The sequence below is a fragment of the Sinohyriopsis cumingii genome, chromosome 8, assembly GCF_028554795.1.
Source record: "Sinohyriopsis cumingii isolate HCF-2022 chromosome 8, ASM2855479v2, whole genome shotgun sequence".
NCBI classification, from domain to species: domain Eukaryota; kingdom Metazoa; phylum Mollusca; class Bivalvia; order Unionida; family Unionidae; genus Sinohyriopsis; species Sinohyriopsis cumingii.
The window spans coordinates 84869408-84895620 of NC_142968.1; the positions used below are offsets into that span (position 1 = coordinate 84869408).

General features: G+C 33.0%; 1 protein-coding gene and 1 long non-coding RNA gene across 2 annotated transcripts; both read right to left on the reverse strand.

Moving 5' to 3' along the window:
• Positions 1–7836: 7836 nt before the first annotated feature.
• Positions 7837–11100, reverse strand: LOC149794035 (uncharacterized). Its single transcript, XR_016422606.1, has 3 exons — positions 11072–11100; positions 9275–9366; positions 7837–8188 (listed from the first exon to the last, which is right to left on the reverse strand). It is a non-coding gene; the product is annotated as an uncharacterized LOC149794035 (long non-coding RNA).
• Positions 11101–11778: 678 nt separating this feature from the next.
• Positions 11779–24594, reverse strand: LOC149794036 (hemicentin-1-like). Its single transcript, XM_089966499.1, has 9 exons — positions 24319–24594; positions 19928–20239; positions 17575–17856; positions 16701–16961; positions 15581–15880; positions 14169–14492; positions 13266–13418; positions 12810–12840; positions 11779–12010 (listed from the first exon to the last, which is right to left on the reverse strand). Exons 1-9 carry the CDS (start codon positions 24452–24454, stop codon positions 11851–11853), a joined length of 1959 nt encoding a protein of 652 aa, XP_089822625.1. The 5' UTR covers positions 24455–24594; the 3' UTR covers positions 11779–11850.
• Between the last annotated feature and the right edge of the window lie 1619 nt (positions 24595–26213).

The window sequence follows — 26213 nt, forward strand, 5'->3', positions numbered from 1 at the left end:
CTGAAAATTAATTAGAAGTTATTTAGAAAAACCTTTTGTTTTTGCTATTTCAAATATTAATTATTTTACTTAATGAACTATGCGGCCCGGGACAAGGTGTAAATTCGTGTTTGCGGCACTTGCACTGGAAAGTTTGCCCACCTCTGAGGTAACGGCATAAGGCTTGAGAGAAAAATCGTACACCAGGTAACGGAATTAGGCTTGAGAGAAAAATCGTACTCCAGGGAACGGAATTAGGCATAAGAGAAAAATTGTACTTAAGGTAACGGAATTAGGCTTGAGAGAAAAATCGTACTCCAGGTAATGGAATTAAGCTTGAGAGAAAAATCGTACACCAGGTAACATAATTAGGCCTGAGATAAAAAAAATCGTACTCTAGGTAACTGAATTAGGTTTAAGAGAAAAATCGTACTCCAGGTAACGGAATTAGGTTTAAGAGAAAAATCGTACTCCAGGTAACGGAATTAGGCTTAAGAAAAATCGTACTCCAGGTAACGAAATTAGGCTTAGGAGAAAAACCATACTCCAGGTAACGGAAGTGGGCTCAGAAAGAAGCAAGTGTCTTCTTAATAGTGCCAATTTAAGATTTTGAACACATGCAGGATGAAAATATGTCTTTCATGAGTCTGATTCCTTCAATTTTAGCAAGTATTAGGAATTGGAGGGAGCCAGACTCGGTCTTTCCTTATTATTCTGGTCTTTAATTGTGTTATGTCGGCACTTGTATATAACAGCTGGGCTCTTTTCCAAATATCCCGAATGCTTTCGTCCAAAATGCTATGTCTTTGAATATATCATTAGACTGAATGAACCAATAAACAGCTTTCTTTACTCCAATGAAGATTCCGTGCTTATCCCCCGCCCCCGACAAAGAATGCACGGTACACGATAAAAATGTCTGAAAATAAAATTGGGTCCTATTGTTAATTATTAGAACTTGAGTAACCGTGCACCGATACTACAGACAAACTGACATTATTTGGTTAGCCTTTTACAATATATTTCGTGAAGGATTTCTTTAAACTGGTGAAAAACGTTGTCTTCGGAAAACAATTTAAAAATTTACTTATGAGAATGAATGTAATAATATGTACCAATGAAAAGAAATATTTAAAACTTTTAAAGGATGTTTATTTTGCAGGAATCTAGTAAAAAAGACTTTGTATTAGTCAGTTTAAAGAATGAGAAATTAAACTTAACAAGCCAGTTCATGATGGATTTACATTTTATAAGTTGCTTCTTTATGACTTCTACTTCAATAAGCAGAGAAGATAATCATACACTCTACGGGGATTCGAACCCAGGTCCGCGGGTAAACAGCACCCATCGCCTTGCCTGCACACACGAGCCCATATTGCCTCACGACTAAGCACACAAAAAGGCACCCATCACCTTACCTGCACACACGAGCCCATATTCCCTCACGAATAAGCACACATACATATATCTATCTATGCAGAGAATTATAAATATACACCAGACAGAACGGAAAGTTCTATCCCTGGATTCCAATACATTATATAAATTCCTATACATTATATAAATGGCCCAGAGTATATTTTACAAAATCAGTTTACACACTTTTCGGTAATTTAATTTAATATTATCTGAATAGAAATATTATTCTAGAAAATCCATTAATTTCAAGGAAAACCAAGTATTGTGCTTAGCAAAAATAATGAGTGCTGTATATACATGTACTTGCTAACAGTAAAGTCTGACTTCAAACATAGATCCTGATCTGCTGTTGCATAATGTGTTAATAGATCAGGGTCTATGCTGTTCATTTTACTGATCATATTTATTCCTAAATAACTGCATGGACACAGAACTGCCAGTATATTATGCAATGGCAGATCTGAATCTGCAGTTTGATTTGACTTACAAGCAAGTAAATGTGTGTGTGTGTGTGTGATTTGGATTTTTAACGTAGCATTAACAATTTTACAGTCATATAGCTACGATGTCTGCAGTGTGGCAGTTTATAGTGATGTCTGGCACTGGGGCATCATGCCGCAGACATGTAGCATGATGTCCCACCCAGTCACATTATCCTGACACCAGGCCGACCAGTCCTAACACTAACCTCTTAATGCTGAGCGCCAGGTGAGGCAGCTGTTAGCACCATTTCTTTAAGTCTTTGGCATTACTCGGCTGGAGATCGAACCCACTGTTAAGTGCTGGAATGTCAAACCTAGATTGTATAATATGGTTAATGTGTGCAGCCTTTTTTCTATCTTATCTACGAAATATAGAATACGGTTCTTATTCAAGTTTAAGTCCTTGCTTATGAAGTAAAATCACCCGACCTTTAAAGATATTTATATAATTTACATCACGCAAGTTACTAATTTGCTGACTGACTTCAAAATATTCGCTCGCAAGCTACACGCTGTACAGAAGTAACAAATCATACCGTTAAAATCTATTACATCTCCGTCGTTAATGCTGATGTAAACTCTGTTTATAGTAATCTTTGGGACTGCTGATAATAGCTTTTCATATATACATATATCACCTTGAATACTTTGAACATATAGTGGCTCTTAAAGATCTGGAGAACTAAATGTGCAAGCGGAACTGACGTTGTAGTAATGTTCGCTTTATTCATTTGTTCAAGTAAAAGAATAAAATTTCAGATCTGAGTCAGTAGATCTTTATATAGATATATGACTATAGAATCCTAAAACGTTTGAGTTGTAGTTGCTTATATACATGACGTAATTATTACTCGGTGTTACTGAACGTTTTCAGTTATATATTAAACCCTCAAAATTAATACTTTTTTTACTATTGTTATTAGGTCTTAATTTTAAAGAAGAACGATATATCTTGGAATCACAACAGTTTTTCTTTCATGTAATACAATATACTGGAATGTTTATTTTTGAAACAATGCAGATTCCAAGTAAGTAATTGAATTCTTTCCCATCTCTGTTATCAGTTGGATTTAAAATATATTTTTCATTTGCATGTCGTCCTTCCAAGGTATTATGGACTTGCATATAAGTAATGTTAAATAATACAGTTAAAATTTATTAAAAACAATATATATATATATATATATATATATATATATATATATATATATATATATATATATATATATATATATCTTCCGGTACACTATATGCTTTGTCTCTCTTTGTTTGCACTGTGGTATTATTTAGTTCACACTAATGTCAAACCTAGATTGTATAATAAACAATTCTGCAAATTCTTGACCTTCTTGCTCTCCTCTACACTTTTTGGCTTTCAGTGTCACCAACATTCTTCTTTTTGCATTCTCTAATTTGTTGTATCTTTTGTAGACATTAAGTTCCCCATGATGTATGTCGTTATTGATTTACTCACCTCCGATTCAATACTGTTCAACTAGCGTAAAACAAAGGTTACAATCTCATCGTGCTTGACAAGTTAACCTTTAAAGCTATTACAATAAACCAGTTGACACTAAAATCTATTAAAAGCGAAAGAAATTAGAAATCATGTAACTAGTCCTGTAACTCCTAAACTAACACTGGCATACCCATACATACCGATGCAGTCGTTATGCTAATTTCTACCAAGTTACCCCCACCTCCCAGAAACATTGTATACTGTTTAGTTTGGTTTCTTTGTGTTTCTCTTTATCCAGTTACCCTCACCACCTCAATTATATGATGTTTAGTGTGAGCCTTGGTTGTTCTAAGTCTGTAACTCAATCATTGTTAAATTCATTCATTTTCGTCACAGAAAAAAATAGCATTATGTGTAGGTTTTTGATATTGGCTAACACGGTTGGGCTACGCTAAACAGCGATACACATTGATATATCCTCTACTATTTATGGGTATAAAATAGACAACTTAAACACAGCACTAGTGCTCGTACCACCAGGGGTTGTGTCAGCTTTATGAAGACATTTAGGGCTGATCTGGTGCTTGTGTTGATTCTGATATGTTTTAATTCCGGTGTCTGTGTAATATTTTATAAAGTGTCTCGTTTTCTTAGGTTTCTTTTTAACGTAAAATTGCAACCATGATGAAGTCCAATAACACACATTTAGTTGTTATTATAATTGTATACTTAATTATTTTGTTTGGTACCTTGTGCTTTAAACAATCATTCATTATCTATCTCGAAAAAATCGAACAACCAACTGTATGTCCTCTTCTATGTCCATCTAAGTTGGCGAATCTATTGGAATCTTAACGATACATGCAAATGTACGTTATAAGTACGCTAAATGTAATGTTGCAATGTAAATAGTGATACTTTTTACTATGTATTTTATGACTTTATGTTTTTTTATTTCTTTCTTTCTGAGGTTGCTTATGGGATATAGTAGGTTTTTGTTAATGATTAGTTTATCGTGTTTAAAAATACATCATGAATCCCTTCATTTTTTGCTATTCTTTCTTTTCATGCATTAAGTCTTTGTGCAACTTTCTGGTCATGTTCTTCCTTTTCTGCTTGGAAGTTTTCAAAATATTGCGAACATGTACCAGTTCAAATCTAAGGGGATATCTTTAGCTTTTGTGAAGTTACATATTCTGGTGATTTAAGCGGTTTTTTAAAATACTTTTATCATGCAGGTCACCGAACAAAGAGTCTTTTGCAGCTTTGCTTTCATCACCTTCCATTTAATTTTCAACAAAACTAAAGTTGACTTCAACGGCAAAGCCAACATATGTGCGAAAAGTTAACGAGATTGTAAAATTTGTTTCAAGTTATTCAACATTATTTTTCAACCAAAATCGTATTTCAACTTAACTCATTTTACAATCATGGTGCTAGTTGATGACTTTACAATTATAGTAGCATCAGTTAAATGAAAACACAAACAAACAAATAAATGGGAAAAAATGAATTGGGTTAAAACGGTTACTGCAAAACTTGTGTAAAGGTGAACATAAAAGGTGAACAAAATAAGGTATTAAATATTAGAACAAATACATGAAACAAATGTACAATCAAAATGAAACTTGCACACTAATTCACATGACAAGAAATACTTTTACATACTATAAAACAAGGCACAAAGTCAGATACAACATTGAGTATCAAATGATTATGTAATAAGGGATTTTCAATTTCACAAAAGTCATGTTCTTCCTTTGGAGTTTTCTTGTCCGGAAAAAGCAAGCAAATGTATTCCCTGTTCAAATATACAATATATGGTGGCTAATAAAACATACATGAAAAGGATACAATTCCATTCAAAAACACTTTAGTTGAACTAACATTTCCAAAAGTGTTGGATGTTTTGTGATTTGTGTTAATCCTTTGTATCATATTCCTTTCTCAGTTTCGAATTACTAACCATTTCCTTGTGTTTGCCATTTGCGACAAAAATTATTTTTTTCTTTTCTTCTTCAAAATTTTATTCAGCATCACTTTTAGTGTGTCTTCAACAAAGTGTAATTCTTTATCAAGCTTATTATTATATATTTACATAGTGTAAAATGTCATATTTTGGTGGGGAGGAAGTGGAAGATTCTGATGACCTTTAAGATTAAATCAGAGATGATAAAGAACACAGTCGATCATTAGAAAATATCGAATCATAGAAAATTCAAGAGAAATTAGTTACAACTTCGTCTCCTGTGAAATAATATTTAAATGATGAGTATTAAAAATATTTAGTAGACATGGACTGAATACGAATGAAGTAAATTATATGCTAATGTAACAACATACGTATACATTAAGAACACACCAAAATTTCTAAAATGGATGGATAAAATGAGCGATCGTTAACTAACTCTGTGACTACATAAACCACATAGAAGCGATTGTATATGTCTCTACTCTACGTTGTGAAAGAGAAGGCAATAAATACAAACATATACGTATAAAATTCAATCTGAAGAAACATAGCTTTATGAACACTGCATTTGAAAATGAAAACTGCCTCAGATGCCAACATTTGCAAACAAGCAGCCAATACGAGTTTGTGATGAAATTGAATTAGAAGTTTCAAATGATGCAGGAGAAAAAATAATGGGAAATGCTAAGCTTAAAAATGGAATTTGAAAACTTAAACATATTGAGTAGAGGTTATACTCGAGACGGAGATTTTCAAAACATTGATTAATGAGCAAGTCGAAAGAGAACTAAAGGGTGGTCTAAATGCCATGAAAATTTTAAAATCTTACAGATAACAGTCAAGATGAAAACAGAAATGTTGAACTAAAGGAAATATTGCACTCTTTTAAATGAAAGTAAAAGATCACAAATAGTGGGCCATTTCACAGACGTAGAAAATAACATTAGATATAATATTAACAAGACGGGGTCAAATTTTAACTCCCAAAAGTTATAATTGAGGAAAAGCTACAACAACTGTTTTCAGAAATAGGAGTAAGGCATTTCTTATGTGATGGTAGCAAGTAGCACGGCAAATTTTGTAAATCGTTTAATAGCGGGATGAGGAAGGGTAATATAATTAACGGTTGAGATAGTGATCCATCCATTACTAAACTTATAAGAGATGCGAAAAATACAACCAACCAATTGTTTCATTTAGCTATAGAAAGCAGCAACTATATTGCATGGTATAATTTGTATTGTAATATTCTGGCATTTAGAGTAGCTGGAGAGGTATTTATTTATTAGCTAGTAATGTCCATTATGTCAATTCTTGTATTAATTAGCTTTCATTTGCCATATATATATATATATATATATATATATATATATATATATATATATATATATATATATATATATATATATATTTATGAACATAGCGAAACAACTTACGTATACATGAAATGTTTCTTTAATTATATCCATTACAAATTATGTTAAACTGTTTTAGATGTATGATCTTGCTTGCTGGAATAATACATCTGGATCATCAGGAAAAGGAACTTAAAATTCAGACTAGAGTTTTTATATCTGAAAATAGAGGTAAAAACCTATAAATCGATTTTACTATCAATAGATAAATGACAGTAAGATTTTCCACATCCTGATGCCTCCACCGAGACTGCACTGTTTAACTGACTTAAACAAACTGTGATATCACACTATGGTCTGTATGTATTCATTAAATTATTGTTATCGATTTTACACTGGAATGATCTAGCATGTTCAGAGGCCTATATAACAGGTTGCCTTCTGTGTATTTTTTTTTTTTTATCTCGCTACATTATTTTTTTATGATAACTTGCTTCAGTGAGTTAACAAGTTATAGCAAGATGCAGGACATGAATACATTGCACTGATGGTAGGTGTTTTAAATTGGAAGTTCTTTACTTTTATAGAAATGGTTTTCTTTACAGTTATATTCAGTAACTAATAATGTTATTGGTTATATCAAATCTTTAAGAAATAATAACATTTTAAAGAAAAAAAGGAAGCGCGAGGCCGCTGATTTTGCTGGTTTTCTTTTTCAGAAGTAATTAGGTTCCTATTTGACGTTTTTAATTGTAATGACTAACTCTAAATTGGAGTAGTTACATAGATAGCTTTGTGACGTTAAAAAACTGTTCGTCAGATAGATCCTCACATTACTAAATAAGCAACTTAGATTCATGGTCTCGATGATTCATATTTTATTTTTTTAAATTAATGACTTTAATGAATACAATTAAGGAAGGATATATGTCCTTAAGAAGCATTTCTTAAGATTGACTGGACTCAGTCTGGATAATGAACTAGAGTGGTGGGTTTTATATATATATATATATATATATATATATATATATATATATATATATATATATATATATATATATATATATATATATATATATATATATATATATATATATATATATATATATATATATATATATATATATATATATATATATATATATATATATATATATCTCCTGTGCCCGTTAGAGTGCTGGATCTACGCCTTAAAGGTCCTTCAAAATGCCAGGTTCAACAACTTTTTTTTCTACGATAGGTTTCGCAAAGCGAAAATGATGGATAGGTGGATAGCCTAATTTTTGTAAACATAATTCAGAGGACTGGAGGGTAGGTGGCCTACAGTATTAAAAAGATCTAGGGCTCATGTCAGCCAGACTAATTTCACACGGTTAGTGTTGTATGTCTGCCTGACAAGTAATCAACACAGAAGAGTATTTTTAGTCTGCAGCATCCATTCCAGTTTGTATCAACTTCTGGACCAGATATCATGGGACTGTGTCGTCATATAGACATGTAGATGTGTTTTGGTATATTTTATCTGAAAAAGATATCGAGACTTGCTAATTAATTATCGTTCATTTTCAATCCTACAAAATAGCACACTGTATATATATGAAAGACCCATAGTTTCATATATAAAGTTTACAATTCAAAGTCACTTTGCATGATTGCACTTTAGGCGCCATAGTATTAAAAAGCGTTATCCAAAACTTAACAACGTGTTTTACTAAAGATAATTTTTACGGTTTCCATTTTCTAAACTGTTTTTATTTCACCAGTTTTTGTTTCTTTTTCCTACTGATTGTTTGTACTCTTCTGTCCTATGTCTTTTACGGTCGAAGTGAAATTAATCCTTTTATAGAACTATATACTCAGACAGATCTCTCCAAGAATCCGGTTGCGGCAACATTCTTCTACTACATTGAGGAGCTTGTCTGATTGATCGGATTTGATTTTATACATGTACCGGTGACACGTGTATGTAATAGTCACATTGTCATAAAGGGCATCATTTATAAAAAAAAGTAACCGTATGCCAAATTTGCTGCCATTTTTTTGTATCTGAGTAAAGGACATCTGCCCATAAAAATCATTATGTGTTTCCTTGAGTGCCCATTAAGAATATTTCCTGAAAAATGATAAAATGTCAAACTGCAGGCAGCTGCTAGGTGAATAGCTATGATGACTATATATACGAGAAATAAAATGAATCACGTCGTTTAAATGAATATATTAGTGGAACCATTGTAGAAAGGACTGTCAAGGCAAGAAAGAATTGTATCATATGTGGACAAGTGTCCTTGATATGCATATAAAATGTATTTCAAGTTGTAAACGATTGATAAAATATGTTTATTATAGACATGTGTTCTTCGTATGGAGGTGTTCAGTCTGAAAGGTTTCGCTGAAACTATATTTTTACTCTATTGATTATTTGAAATATATATTTGTCACTCAAATTCCTTGCGCCCTTTTCAAATGTTTGAACAAAAGACAGATTGACAGGAAGAAACAATGAAAGAATGACAATTGTTTGAAGAAGTTTGAAGCACGTTTTCACACAGTTGCTTTCAAAGGCAAATCTTTTTATTTAAACAGGAAAATAAAGTCATTGCTCACTTACCATCGTGGTTTATGTGACCTATGTTGCCATATGTATGTACTTCTACATTGTAATATGGTTGCTCTTGTTGATTTGCATAAATTGCAGTTCCCCTGAAATGTTAAACGAATTTCACTTTAATAATTACACACACACACACACACACACACACACACACACACACACACACACACACACACACACACACACACACACATATATATATATATATATATATATATATATATATATATATATATATATATATATGTAGCGTTTGCTCCTAGTTCCTAATAATAATATATCAATAATAATAATAATAATAACAGTAATAATAATAATAATAATAATAATAATAATAATAATAATAAGTAGCAGCAATAATTAACAGTTCTAGTACTTACAGTTCTCGTCTGTATGCTTAGAAAAAACAGAGTTTAAAATTTAAATAACGCGTGCGACTTCTTATGTTTGAGTTCTTTTCAAGACAAAAGTCTGAAGATCAATAATCGACATCGACTTGGATAATGCGTTTCTTTAAATAGCCGGCATAAATCATATTCATTCCATACTGTTTATTTAACTTGGTAGAGCTTGTGGGACCACGAGGAGCTGAAATCGCGCTTGCGCATATAAGGAAATGAAGGGAAAATGAAACAAGTAAGTTTTCTTCAGGTATATGTCGTGGATATCTAAATGCATTTTCTGCTCTTCATAATTAAATTAGTGTTGCAGTATGTTTAACTAATGAATTTATTTCAGAAGCAGAGTAAACTTAAAGTTAGATGTAGATCCAGCAGTTGTTGCAATAGTCACTTCTATGATAATTCAGTAAAAACAAATGCGTGAAAAACATGCACCGTCTGTTTCTGTAGGTGAGAAAATCTCCAACTTAAGGCACTGTGTTTACAAATGGGCTAAATGTCACTTTACTTGAGCTAGATAAATGTTTGCAGTAGCTTGTTTTAGATAAATAGGTATACAAAATTTTTTTTTATTCAGGTAATGATAAACTCAGAAACTGATCATAACAAGTAAAATTATACATGTTTGTATTCTTGCCAAAAATAACTGATAGGACACAAGTTATAGTGGTAGAAATGTATTACATTTAATATGGTCTTATTATATATAACGAAGCGCGATATACTGTCAGTCCTATGAAGGAGGCCCCGAGTGGCGCTCTCCGTCACGGATCACTGCCATCTCACCTCTGTCTGCGTGGGTTCGAGTCTCGGGCTCGGCCAGTGTGGATATGTGAGAAAGCTTGCTGGTAGCTTCTCGTGGATCGGTGGTTCTTTCCGGGGTTTTCCCGGGTTCTTCCTCCACCATTAATACTGGCCGCCATGTATAGCTTATCTTGTGCTGAAAAATGGCGTTAAACTCTATAACAAGTCCTATGAAGCAGTTCGACTATTAAATATGAGAAAATTAGCCAAATAGTATCAAAAAGTTACAAATCGTCAAGACCGCCCCTGTAGCCTAGTACTTAGAGCGTCCGCTTCAGATGCTGGAGGTCGCGGGTTCGAACCCCGGCCGAGTCATACCAAAGATATAAAAATGGTACTAACAGCTGCCTCGCTTGGCGCTCAGCATTAAGAGGTTATGATGTCAGGATAATATGACTGGGTGGGACATCATGTTACATGTCTGCGGCATGATGCCCCAGTACTAGACATCACTGTAAACTGTCACACTACAGACATCGTAGCGATATGACTGAAAAATTGTTAAAGCTACGTTAAAAATCCAAATCACACACACACACACACACACACACACACATTGTTAAACATCTGATCTGCTTTAATTAGTTACCTGCTATATTGGTCATTGCTGTTATCCGCTGTAAAAAGAAAACGTCTGTCATAATACAAGGCCAATGAGATACTCTGGTAAAAAGCTGTTTACTGCTAGCTTCGAATAACATTCATCCAAAATTTCTGATTCGAAATCACACTCCACATTCGGTTAATTCGTTACTCGAAACATGTCTTTAAAGATCATATTGACAGTCTAACATAAAGTACACAAACAACCTCTCATTTATTGGTGTATAATACGAATTAGTGGTACAATGATTGACAGCAAGAAATCCCCCCTCCCCCATGCGAAATGTAATTCTGTCATTCATCCTAATGAAAGAAATAAAAATGTCTTTTCGTGGAAATTTTGGGCTCCCACTGGGCCTGGGTTGCAGGGGTTCTATTCACCTCCGGCAAACATGCAGTATTTGGCCCAAAAATATGTCTCATTTTCAGTGAAATGTTTATTACAATGACTTTTTTATTATTCTTACAAATGTACAGTTACCAAGTTGCATCAATTATATTTGTGTTTCAAGTTCGTATAGTAACATGTTGGCCAGATATACGACTCATCTTAACCCTCCATCTTACAGTACGTAATAATTCCAACATAATCACGTGAAAAATTAAGTATACCATCCACTGAAATTTTCAAAATAAAATGATTGACAGCAAATAGCAGACCTCTTATAAAAACAATAGCTTAGTGCACTTGGTTTGGTTTTCTTTTTTACTTCTTCATCCTGCTAGGAATACATTTCACTAAATATTTACAATGTTCCTATTTTGTTAAATGAGATCAAATGCTTCATTGAAGATATGCTTGCCGTGGATTCCACAATATGGATTGTCATTCGATCTGTGTCTTCGGAGATCCTCGTATGTTTTCTCGTCTTCAGTGCTATTATGAACAGTATTGGCGTATTCTGGTTCGATATTTCCTGTTGAGCTGTGGTGAAAATTTAATTCACATCATGTACAATGATAGCACAGGCATTTTCTATTTTCAAAATATTCATTTCTTTTAGCTATTTTCATCAAAAGAGAAAACAAAACTTTTGTTTGGAGATTATAGTCAATTAAAGACCAATTTAAAGCTCAGCTTATTTTTTGTAGCAAAAGTTGTTTGCCAAGGAAACTAGTTATACAACTTGACAATATTAGCGTATAATAATGTTCAAAGATATAAAAATAATATTCCAATAATAAAATAACAATAAGTAACATCAAAGGAGGAACAGATGTGTGCTAAAGCTATCTTGTTCTGTTGTTTGTTTGCTTTACAACGAAGACAATTTACTGATTTGAAACTCAGGCTAGAAAAATGAAAACAAGAAGCATTATTCAGGGATGATGATATCGTCCTTTAGGTATTTTAATAATACAGCTATAGGTAGGTAATTGAGGTTTTAGCGTGAGGTTTTAGCGAGAGGTGCGTGAGGAATGCTATTTAACAATTGTAATGTGATATATATATATATATATATATATATATATATATATATATATATATATATATATATATATATATATATATATATATATATCGGTTGATTAACACAATATTATATTTGATGGATTAGAACTTTAGATCTACGATTTAAACAATTCTTTCACACCTCAATGTCCTCACATGGGATCCAATAGCAATTTGGTTGTTACAGCAAGATAACGCTCATCAAAGATCAAGGACAAGCTATAACCAGATCAGTTTTATTTTCGTTTGAAAGGGAAACGGTTGATCTTACCTATCGTGGTCACTCTTCTTTGTCAATTTACCTGTAATGTAAGATCAGAAACGAATATTTTTTTTTTTTTTACCATGGATTTATTTTCAGTAGTATTGGTCTGATGAAGGTATGGCCTTTCACGTGAAATACTTTTGCAAAATGTTTCACTTTCAAACACATCTGCATTCTAAGAGATTGCTCTTTTAAATTCGAACCATATATGGCACATCAAGTAATCACTAGACTAAATTTTACTTTTCTTTTTCAATGCACAGTAGTTGTTTCCTCTTAACATTTTTAAAATACCTCCATCTATTTATTTCTCTAATAAATCTTTAATAATCATTTAAGCACAAGAACATAGCAAAACCAAAGACAATTGGCATACATTTCATTCTCATTTCAAACGAAAACAATGACTTTTCTGACAGAATAATTGCGAGCCTCTTTTTCATCTCACATATGTAAACATACACACACTCTGTATGTAGGATATGACTTTTCTGTGGTTAAGCTCCAACCCTCTCCTTTTCAAAACAAACACAATTATTGCAACAACTGTAAGTGAAGCAACTGAGCCTAGAACTCCTCCCACAATTGATCCCACGCGAGAATCTCCAGTAGTTTCTGAAATGATAATAAAACAAACTTGACCATGCCTTTTAAAGTGAATCCAGTTCTCGTATTGTTCTGTACACTATCTTCTAAAACTTTAAGTAAATCAATTTGTTATTTAATGATTATACAGCAGACAAAAGATTCAGATTATACACCAAAACTACAGGAGCTTGGAGGCAGGACAGTTTTGCTTCATATTCAAAAACTTACAACGACAATTTAGTGTTATTCTTAATGTACAAATTGCCCGTAACGGCACCCTTGCCACGGGGTATACCAACCTATTTGATGTACCAGTATATTTTATATTTCAATATATTTGATTAGATAGCACAAGTGTTGGGCTTTTTTCTATAGTTTTCAATTTTTTAAATTTTTCTTGGTCCCCAATTGAACGTTTATACAAGAAGCTAATATGACCACTCACCCACCATTGAAAGCGCCGTACACCTATTTATGGGACATCCTCCCATACGTAATCAAGAGAATGCTATCCGTGCAAATGCGAAATGCATCGATTTTCTGAGGTATATGCGTCGTAGAAAATTACATAATTGTAATTTATGTGTAACCAATGAGATAAGTGATATTTATATAGTCCAGTTGTATAGGCAGCGTGTTTGGGCAGAATTTTCTTTTAACAGCAGAATGAAACTTAATCTCAGTTTTAAAATAATTTTCTGTTGTATTTAATGTTAATATTAGTCAGTTCACATGTAACTTAGACAATATATTTTTTACAAAAGATCTACAGCTCACCAGATGCTTTTAAATCCACAATGAACTCTCTGGTACCCAGTTGGTTCATGAAGTCTAGCGTGTACCTTCCGAAATCCTCCTCCTTCAGGACAGAGGTAATAAAATGTGCCATTTCGATGCTTAGTTGAACGGTCTTATTGTACATGGTAAAGTTCAAAAAAGCGATAGACCTTGTGATTCTACCGGTAGCATTAATTAATATCCCATTTCTCTTTATGGTGATATTAGACAGGTAAGGGTGACTGTAGAACTGTATGGAAATGTTGAGAGACTGACCAACCTCTCCAATGATGTACTGCTGTTCTGTAAATATGTTAGGTGGACCTAAATGATACAGAAAACATAAATAATATGTTATGTTTTGCTAACATTTGATATATGTTAGAAATACAAGAAACGCGAAAACATGCGTAAATCTCCGGTGATAAAAATTATTTGTTCCTTGCATATACAAGCTAATTGCAGCAGATTTTATGCCTGGCATGGATAACATTATTTGGGCATCAAACTCGGTCGATAAATGGTTGCTTTTAATCCGATCACAAGCGATGAAATTTATTCAGCTAATTTATTAGGTTGTCATTAATACATTTTCTAAAATTCATTGCTTTATTTATTTGTTCTGATTTGCATTTTAGAATGGGTAAATAAAGCTTCGATGGCTCATCGATTTCTAGGTCAATACAAATATTTTCCAGTATCAGCAACAAGCTGAAATAAACTAATTGAAACATAATAAAGTTAAAGGTTTAGGTAGAAACAGCCACGTAAAGTTGTGCCAACGTAACCGTTTATCTGTTTTATTTGTTTGTCTTGTCTATATTTTGTATTTGCCTTTGAAAAAGACTCGTTAAATAGTCGATAGCGTTCGGGCTAGTTAGATACTAGCTTCGCAATGTTCGTTGTCAGTTTATTGCATATATATATATATATATATATATATATATATATATATATATATATATATATATATATATATATATATGTGTGTGTGTGTGTGTGTGTGTGTATGTGTGTGTGTGCGTGTGTAACCAATATATATTCGGATATTTTATATTTTCATTGATAATAATATAATCAACTTTCGAATTAAGAAAGCTTAAACTCTTAAACCTTCTTACTATTTTTTTTAAAACTTTGAATATTACACCTTAGATAACAATTCAGATAGTTTTAAAAAAAATGGAATTATGCATACAACTTTCCAATAAAACAAATACTTTCTGTAAGTTGCTCTCTTGTATTTTTTAAACAAATGATTGGAGTCATGAGTTTTCGTGAGATAAAAATCTGTAAAAGAATGTAAGCCATTTGTTAACTTCTATGTTCGATTATCGTAAAGACTACGACTTTTGTTTTAAGACCTGCCTCATACGTAAGCTGTATGCACGGCAGGGCATATTTAGGTGTACCTGTTACATTCAGGTATGTAGCATTCGATTGGGAAAGATTTCCATTCAGTCCTGTAATTCCGTTGGCAGCTGAGCAAACGTATGTACCCATGTCTTCCAGGGATGCGTTGTATATATTTAGTACAGATGCAGAATATGCCTCAGTACCTTGTAATCCGGATCTGACGACAACATTTCCAAACATGTGAACCCAGGGATTGAATGTATAAGAAGACGGCACTCCCTGAGCAATGCACTTAATTGATATTCTTTGTTCTTTCGGTGCCAAATCTACTATCCTTACAAAAATATCAGGCGCATCTAAGGAAGGAAATGTTTTCTATTAGGAAGGAGCAAATAGTATGCTGTTTTCGTACAATATAAATGCTTTTTGATAATATAAGTCTATGCCGACAGGATAATGTGTACAATTTCAGGTTATCATCAAGAGAAGGATTTACACATCCTGCAAATATTCTAATCGTCCAAGTAATTACACTCCTGGTCATTTATTCTATTCGTACAAATAATTACACTGCTGTTGTGCAAATATTATATTCGTCCAAGTAATTACACTGCTGGTCATTTATTCTATTCGTACAAATAATTACACTGCTGTTGTGCAAATATTATATTCGTCCGAGTAATTACACTGCTGGTCATTTATTCTATCCGTCCAAGTAATTACACTTCTGGTCATTTATTCTATTCGTACAAATAATTACACTGCTGTTGTGCAAATATTATATTCTTCCAAGAAATTACACAGCTGGTCATTTATTCTATTCGTACAAGTAATTACACTGTTCGACATCTAGTAAGTGTGGAATGTTCTAAGTGACTATTTTATTGCGTATTCTAGGATATTTAATTCAATACGCCGTGTCTATATCCAGATTATTTAAACAAAATGTGATGAACATCTTTACTTTCTTTTCTTCTTTCTACCATTATCTGGATAATATATGACAACGAACCACGCATGCGGAGTACGAACTTTATCTCTAGTAGTTATCACCAATAGAAAGAACAGACGAAATTCACCTTAAACTTTTATTTCAAGGTTTGCGTACGATTAAATAAATGTGCCCACCCAGGTTAGTTAATATGAAATGTTTTAGACAGTATTTTGTTCACTTACATTGTACTGTAACTGTTACTTGTTTTGTCATACGTAACGTAATGCTGCTATTGCTGGTGCTCTGAGCTGCACATGTGTAGATTCCAGTTCTGTTTCGTCTGATATCAGATATGTACAGTGATGTGCTTAAAGGATACTGGTTCACCCAGGAAACTGAGTTCGGAGCCGGATTCCCAGTTGCAGAACATGTTACATTTAGTTTGTTAGTTTCATTGACTATAATTGATGTATTCGGTGGTTTCAAAGTTATAATGGGAGTGTCTGAAATGATAGAGTTCAACACATATATAAAAGTTTAAATAGACATAATGTCTTTTTGTATTATATTCTCTAAATTATGGTAGGCTATGACACATACTTAAAATAGTAACTCTCAGTAGAAAAGTACATTTATTCTACAAGAAAATATCAAATTTATTACAGATTATTTCTATAACTGTGAAGTGAAGTCTAAAATGAGGACACAAGCTATCCATTTGCATTTTGACAATAATATTAATCTTCATAATGTGAGTAAAATATATTATGTGTAAATTGTCTCGATAAATATTGATTGACTTGTGTCATACAACGGATCTATCTACAACACCTAATCCTCATTCTCGATAGACGCATTTCATTCAGATTGCATTTTTCTATGCACAACACTGGCTTGGTAAAATTTAAGTTGATTTGTTGGATATATATATATATATATATATATATATATATATATATATATATATATATATATATATATATATATATCTTTATGGGATGCTATTTTCTTGAATTATTTTATTATCCCAAATAAATTATTGAATATTATTTCATTTTCACAATTAGCGAACACTATTCTCAATTGTCTAATGTAATGATCAGAAAGGATTCTTACATTCAACATTGAGGGAAATGGCCTCTGAAATCAAAGTAATGTTTTTCAACATTGTGTAGTTATTTTGTAACTGACACCACACTTGGATCCCATGATCATTCGCTCCAAGTTTCTCAATTATCAGCTGCTGATTAGCTTCTTCAGTGCCTCTGCTAGTGTTCCATTTCACCGAAGAGCTTGGATTACCTCGATCAAAGGCAAAACATTCTAAACGTTCTGTACTGTTCTCAAGCCATGGAAAGCTTTTCGAAAATGGCTTCACTATTGGCACAGAGGGTGGATCTGAATATCGAATATAGATTATTTTTAAGCGTAGGCTTAATCAAATATACCGAAATTGTTGTAGAAAATCATTTTATTTAGAACGTATCATCCATAATTTCGATCTAAATTAATCAAATAGTAGCATATGTTAATTTGAATGGCTTTTAAAAACTATAATTAAAAATAAAAAATAAATATTAAACAATAGAAAATGTCCTCAATGGATAATTAGGAAGATATTATCTAATACAATTTGGCATTTTACGACATGAAACCTTTCATAACCGTATTAACCAAGAGATATATTACATCAAACGAAGCATTTATTTGCTAATTCGTAATAAATAGAAGTCAGGAATGCACATAATTATTAGTGAAATCTTTACGTCCAAACGAGATTAACAATACGTAATTAATGCTTTTCTAACTATACATTTCTTTAAGGTAGAGGAATAGTAAACTTGCTAACGTCAAGAAATAATTCTTACTAATATACAAAACATATTGGTATTTATTTCACTATTTGCATCGTTAAACCATGTCTAACTTTTACATCCGATTATTTGAAATTTTGTCCATGTATAATGCGTTTATATTGCATTTCATCTAGATTTTACAACAACTGAAAAAGTATCAGCTTCTGAAAAAAGACCCATCGAATTTCATCTGATTCCGTGGTTAAAATTAACTGAGCAACATTTTTATACAGACTGTGAAATAAGTATGCACAACAAAGTACCTAGACTAAAGTTGTAATAATTTCCTACGTTTGAGAGTTGCCAATATATTGTACATACGTTTGTTAGTTGCCAATATATTGTACATACGTCTTGGAGTTACCAATATATTGTACATACGTTTGGGTGTTAACAATATATTGTGCATACGTTTGGGAGTTACCAATAAAATGTACATACGTTTGGAAGATGCCAATATATTGTGTATACGTTTGGGAGTTAACAAAATATATTGGACATACGTTTGGAAGAAAATAGTACAAAGCACTTGCATGTAAATTTTCTCACATTCCTATACTTTAGGATTATGTTTTCCAGTGTAGAACACAAGTGGAGTATATCTCTATCCTCCATAAGGTGCCTGCTTCTTCATTTGACCATCACATGTGAGCATAGTGCACACAAACTGGCAGAAACCTCCACGACCTTCATCATCACCTCAGCAGACTTCAACAATATTCACAATAATTATTAATTGCAACAAATTTTCATATTAAAATGAGCCACGATTGATGTTAGTGCCACGCAAATAGAACGTCTCTTTCAATTCTATGGATAAGAGTGGACCGTTCGTTTGGACTTACTCATATTTACATCGTTGTGCAAACTTCTGCATACACTACCTTGCAGCCATCACCTTGGCTTTCCAATCCACTGTTCTTTGAACACGGATCTGTCTTTAAACGTCATTTAAAGTTTATTCTGACACTTTCACTACGAACCTAAAAATGTTAAGCTCTGTGTTGAGGTGAGACAGTTTTCAAAAGGTGTTTTGCTGTTTGGTGGTTACATTTAAGTCAGCATTATAATATGTCATTTTGATTTTGACCTCAGTTTTCGTTCATGAATGTGAGAAAAAATCTATTATGATACATCAGTGTTGGATAGGAAAATTCCACCCTGCGGATCCTAATTTTAATTTGTGTCCGATACTCGACAAAGTTTAAGGGAAGCGCATCATTTTCACCCTCAGATGGAATTTTCCTTTCCAAAATCTATGCATATGTGAGATTCTGAGCATCTTTACCGTGAACTGATAGAAAATACAAAATACAACAGATACCAACATTGTGCATAGTGATTCTGCTATTAGATATTTTATAGTTGAAACTATTTTGAGCGTCAAAAGACAACAATTCTAAATTGATTGTTAAAGTTGCAAAACACGGAAAAGCTCTATACTAGAATCATAAGACTTACTGTACTTAATTTAAGGGTAATACAATATATATATATATATATATATATATATATATATATATATATATATATATATATATATATATATATATATATATATATATATATATATATAAGATATCCAAAAGGAAATATGTTAAGAATTTTCTTACACAAGACATTTAACACAGGTTTAGTCGATTCCACTACTGTTGGTTGGTCCACCACCCTGGCGTCACAATATATTGTTCTATTGTGATGAGTTTTATTCATAGGAAGGCGCAGAATGCTTTGTGAAGAGACAAGGGTTCCATTTATACTTGACTGATTTATGGAGACATTGAATAGCTGCATTCCACCCAACCACCATCTTATTAAAGGCTCAGGTCTTCCTGCACTAGTAATGCATTCAAAAGGTATCTCTAGACCCTCCAGGGCAGTTATCATGGAATCGGCGGGGCTTAGACTAACGTTATAAACAGGCACTGCAAAAAAAGCGTTTAAAATGGCATTATTCAGAACTGCAAACATAGCCGCAACAATACAACCAGGGGGTGAAATGGGATCATCAATTACACAACTAATGTCAACTTGCAATCCGTGGAGTAAAGAAAAGTAAAGGCACTGTTAGAAATTACAGTTCGATAGATTTATTGTCGTAAACGTTGAAAAGTGCAAGACGAATCTTTCATCCCAAACAGTATCACTTTATACTGATAAAGTCTCTCTGGAATTACGAATGCCGAAATTTCCTTTGCCCTTTCCCTCAATGGAATTATTCATAATTTCTGAATTCAGAAGATTGGTTGCTCCAAAGCCACTACAGTCTGACTTCATTCCAGCACTTAAATCCTCACCATGTGGGACAGTTACAGCTAAACTGACTTCATGATTAACGTGGCTATCTCTATTAGGATACTCCTTTCAGCAGATTTATATGACAAAGTTGTTGTTGTTTTCGCCCCCCCCCCCCATCTGTATTTAATGATTTAATTTAAATCACTTACCTTCTTTTCAACTGTGTAAGGGCTATATTACTTAGACTGAAGAGGATTTTGATGTAAGGGCAATAGGGCCAAAACTATATCACCAGGCTGAAAAATCTTTTCCTTTGAACTTTTTCATACTTTAATTTCGTTTTCGACTGAGTAGAGTGAAGACATAAAATTTGACCCCTGACCAGATTCAATAGATTTAGAAAGGACAAATTGCATGCGTAGAAATTTTTTTTATCCAAGTTTTCCAATGGTTTTAGTTTTAGTATGCCTCAAAAGAATTGCTCCCGGGAATCTGTGCACGCAAACATTATGGTCAACAAGTATTGGTTGCCTGACATGGTCTTAGTTAAAAGACCGACACAGTCTACCATTATTATGCTAAATGGTTAGTCTAATGCAGGAATAGGTTGCAGATGAGCTTCAGGTATCTTCTGGCTGGGTTTTCCTACCATCTGACAAGTGTAACAAGATCTGCAGTATTTACAAACAACACTTTTCAGTTTTGGCCAATATAAATGTTCAAGATATTGTGATAAGTTTTATTGATCTCTAAATGACCAGCCAAATAAGTATCATGGGCTAAACAAAGTATTTCCAGTCGATACGACTTTAGAACTACAATTTGATAGCTCACTGACCTCTCGTCACCAACCGGTACCTCAGGTGGTCTTCACTTTCGCATAAGGACCCCGTTGTTAACAAAATAACAAACGGGTGCTTCTGTGGCTTCAATTTCACTAATAGCCCTCTAAAACAAACTGGGGATATCGAGATCTTTTTCCTGTTAGACAAGTGTTTGTCGTTTGTCATCCTGATTAGAACAAAGAGAATGGGTTGTAAAGAGAGAATCAATACCTTTTGATTGATCGAAATGTGGAGCAAAAGTGACATCATCAAAAGCCTGACCAATACATATGGCATATAAAGGAGTAATTTACTGATCAACATCATTCCCAAGAGCTTTCTTCGCCATAGCTTTAGTAACAGCACTAGTTGATTGTAAACCAGGGATTTCTTTTTCAATAGGATCGACTTTCTGATCCAAACAAGGTTTGTCAGTTACAAATGGATTAACCACAAACTTATCTCCAGCTAGGTCAATGCCTAGTAGTAAATGAATACCATCGATCCCTGTTCTGACTGTCAGTGGGTCATGAGACTAACTCTGACAACAAATTTACACAACAGAGAGGAACATTAACAAAGCCGCACTCTACTCCCTTAATAAGACAATTTCATTAGAAGAAGACTTCTCAGAGAAAGGCAAAGTATCTGATAACAAAAGACTCTGAGAACCTCATGTATCTCTGAAAAGTTTAATAGGAATAGGATTGGCAGAATAACTAGCAAGAAATAATGTGCCCTTTCTTCTTGCAATAGTTGCACATAGGAAGAGATAACGATTTCTTATTAGTCTTATCAGAAACCCGATTCCTAAAAGTTGTGCCAGTTTGAGATTTGGAAGTGCTCGTTTTGAGGTGAAATGGCCTTTTATCAATAACATGATGAGTGGAAGACGTACTGACAAAAATAAACTTGTGAGTCAAAGAATAATCGTCAGCTGTACGAGCAGCATTTCTAAAGTTTTCAGCCTTTTGCTCATTAAGATGGGTCTCAACGTCACCGTGGACAAAATTCTTGAACTCTTCAAGTAATATGAATTGTCTGAGATTATCTTTGTCTAGACCAAACGTCTTGGCTGAGCACCACCTATCAAATAATTGCTTTTATTCTCTTACAAATTCGTCATGGATCTGTCCAATTTCTTTCTTATAGTTCCTAATCTTTGTTGATATGCCTCAGGTACCAACTCATTACCCTTCAAGATAGATTTCCTATCCACATCGTAATCAGCACTGTTGAACTACAAGGAAGTGCAGACTTCAAATGGCTTTCCAATAAGTACACTATGTAATAATAGAATCCAATGCGTTCTTGGCCAATTCAAATTTTCACCAATGTTTCTGCTCTTTCTTCTTCTGCAACTGCAATGGTCTCTCATCTCTGTCTTTCTGAAGCTGAAGCTTTCTTAACTCTATTTCCATCTAGTGTTTTAATTTCAATTTTTTTAATTTCAAGTCAGAACCAGATGCAGACGCACTAATCAAACCTAAAAACTTTTATCCAAAACATTCTTTTCTGCCAAATACTGGACCAAATATGTTTTATTTCTTGCATCGATTAAGAAGCCTTCGTCTCAGAAAAATCATATTGTCTTGCAAGCAATTCATCTTTTTTAAGGATTCTAACTTTCCTGGGTAAGATCTAAAATAAAGTTCTTCATTTTAGATGACATTGTCAAAGCTTGTTAGTTTCACTGTTGGTTTCTTAAATATGTAAAATAACATATGACTTAGAAAATTTCGAAACAAAGTGAATTTAAGTTTTAAACACAAAGTTGTCTGAATTCTTTTAGAGAAATTCACATCCCGTATACAGACCCCAATTTCCTATTACGACTCTATAGTCTTTAACTAAGTAATAGAAAAGAGCGAAAACCAACAAGTTTTGTAAAATTCAATAAATAATTTATTTCTTTAAAATGCACAGTGGAAATTTAAAATTAACTTAAGTATTGTAAATTAAATCCGAGATTAGTCCAAAAAGTTCTATCACGAGTCCTAATGAATGCAGTTCTAATTAAATTCCAGTGGTGATCGAAATAAAATCCAACGCTGAAGGTGTTGATGTGCCTGTGGTCTCAAATGTGCTAAAGTACTAAGGGCTTGAAGTGTGCCAATGCGCACTAGTGTTTTAATAAATCACAATGATATAATCCAAGATAACCTTGTTTGAATTCATTATAATTCCAAATTAATGTTTACGTCAAAAACTATCATTGAGTACTTCATAATTCCAGAGAATAATAAAGTTAATAATAATTCTATCCCAAACCAAAATCTTGAACACAACAATAAGACAGATTCTCCATAAAGATGTTAAAGCAAGAATGAATACCTTTTAGATAAACAAACTTATAAAACCCTCTTCTTGACCTAAGTCACAATTAGCATTTTCTTGAAATACTATGACTTAATTGAAATGTTCCATTATAGAGCTATCCGTTACTACAATTATAAAATAGAATGTGGTATATTATATATATTTATGGAGAGATTACAATAATCATGACACAGACTAAATAAACATGTTTACTTCTTTTGATAATCATACTAACATTAGACCCACACTCATAGAGATAATATTAACTATGTATAATTTGTTTACAAAACAAAACTAACATAAGTGTCTTTCGTTGGGGACACAGCGAAGTTAATTCCGGACAAGGTCAAGTCCAAAATACACTTATACATTACATTTAATCATGGAGAAAAAAATAACAAATACAAATTAAAGATACATAACAGGGGGATTGTGCAATTCTGTCGGATCGTTTTAATTAAAAACATGAATCAGCTGAAGTTTTCCATGTATTATTGTAACTTACTAAATGTTATTCATTTATTGTATGAAATATAAAAATAAAATAAAAAAAGTTGACATAATAAATTTAAATACTAGCAACGATAGTGATTACGAATTTCATTTCAGAAAAAGTAACTAACCTCTCACATACAGTCTCCGTATTTCAGATGTCACAACATCAGTCGCCGATATTGTGTAAGCTTGACAGAATATTATTTTGTCATGATGTCGAGTATTTTCGGCTACAAAGGAAAGCCTGCTTTCCACATAGACCATATCATCGGCGGTACTTCTAATGATCGTATCAATCCCCGTTGTGACCGAAATATTTCCTAGATACCAGTTGACTAAAGCGGTTGGTCGGCTCCCCGATGTCACGCAGGTGAAGTTTACTTGTGTACCATTTGTAATGTTAGTTGGACCAGATATATTGATATAGGTAAGAAATACTGAAAATACACACGTTTTTAATATATATATATATATATATATATATATATATATATATATATATATATATATATATAAAGAGAGAGAGAGAGATAGATATATAGATAGATAATGAACTGGAACGTCTTTCAGAATGTATCTGAACTGCCATAAAGTGATTTATTTTTCTAATCGATACATTATATTAAAAATGACTAATCCCTTAGCCATGGTCCCTGATTTTGAAAAAGGAAGAAAATATACGTTATTATTTATAATTCACTGATATTTGCTTGCCAGAGAAAATTTGATTCATAAAATGATAGATATTTTATTGTTCAATACTTTTTTAAGGAATAAAATAAGCATTCCGATGAAAAATAAGTTTGATCTCTGGACAATTGCGTTTTCCTAACAGCAAATTTAGAAAGATACCGTGGACAAAAAGATAGTTTAAAATAATGAAAGAAGCTGCCAGTTTTAGAAAGATTTGAAAAAGAAATCTTATCGACAAATCTAGGAGGTTATGGATTGTCAATTAGATATTTGTCATTAGATACAACCTGATATAACATTTTAAGCTTTCTTTGTAGTAAATATGTTAATAGATTGCATTGATGTATGCAAAGCAGGCATCCAACGAAGACCATATTCGATATGTCTTCTCATGACATGTTGCTATTTTAAACGCGTTTCGGTAATAATACAATCCCTATTTTTTGTCTTGAAAAGAATGTGTGTATCTCCTGGATGACGACAGTGATGTTTTGTTTATCACACTAGCAAAGCAACAACGAAACTATAAAACTGTGTGAGTGGTAACGTTCTTAGAGAAAAGAACAAATATAAAGTCTTTCTGAAATCCTAGCGAGAGTTCCTTGTAATACGTGATGTGGAACAAATGAAAAATCGTTAGTAGTTCATCAATGTAATCATTCTCGATTATAGCAAGCCTCTGTCATACAATGAATTAAATTTTGTACACTTAACGTTCCTCAAATATCACATACATACACACCAAATTCAAGAAATTTAAATACCATACTTGGAATGTCAGCATAACGGATGCTATTTCTATTAGAGACAGAGGCACACATTTTTATACAGAAGAATATATTATTGTGGGCTGAACCACCCCAAACGAAATAATGTTTATGTGCAAATTATATATATATATATATATATATATATATATATATATATATATATATATATATATATATATATATATCATCATCATCATTGGCGACTCGGTCTCGAAAGACCATGCGAATAGCGCCCTTGGGGTGTTGTCTGTCTCTGTTGGCATCGTCTGCTGTGGCTGTGCAGGCCTATACGTGAGTGACAGTCCCTACTGCAGTTGGTGCAGACATACTGGGAAGTCTGCATTACTGTGGTTGCTGTTGCGTTCTTCTTTCTCTTACGTTTCTCTGCCGCCAACTGGCCTCTCCTCGCATCAGCGACTGATATGCCATTGTTTACCATCAGTCTCCAGGTGCCTCGGTCCTCAGCCAGCTCTTCCCAGCCATCGGGTGAAATGTTGCATGCCTTCATGTCCCTCTTGCACACATCTTTGAAACGGAGTGAGGGGCGTCCGACTCTTCTC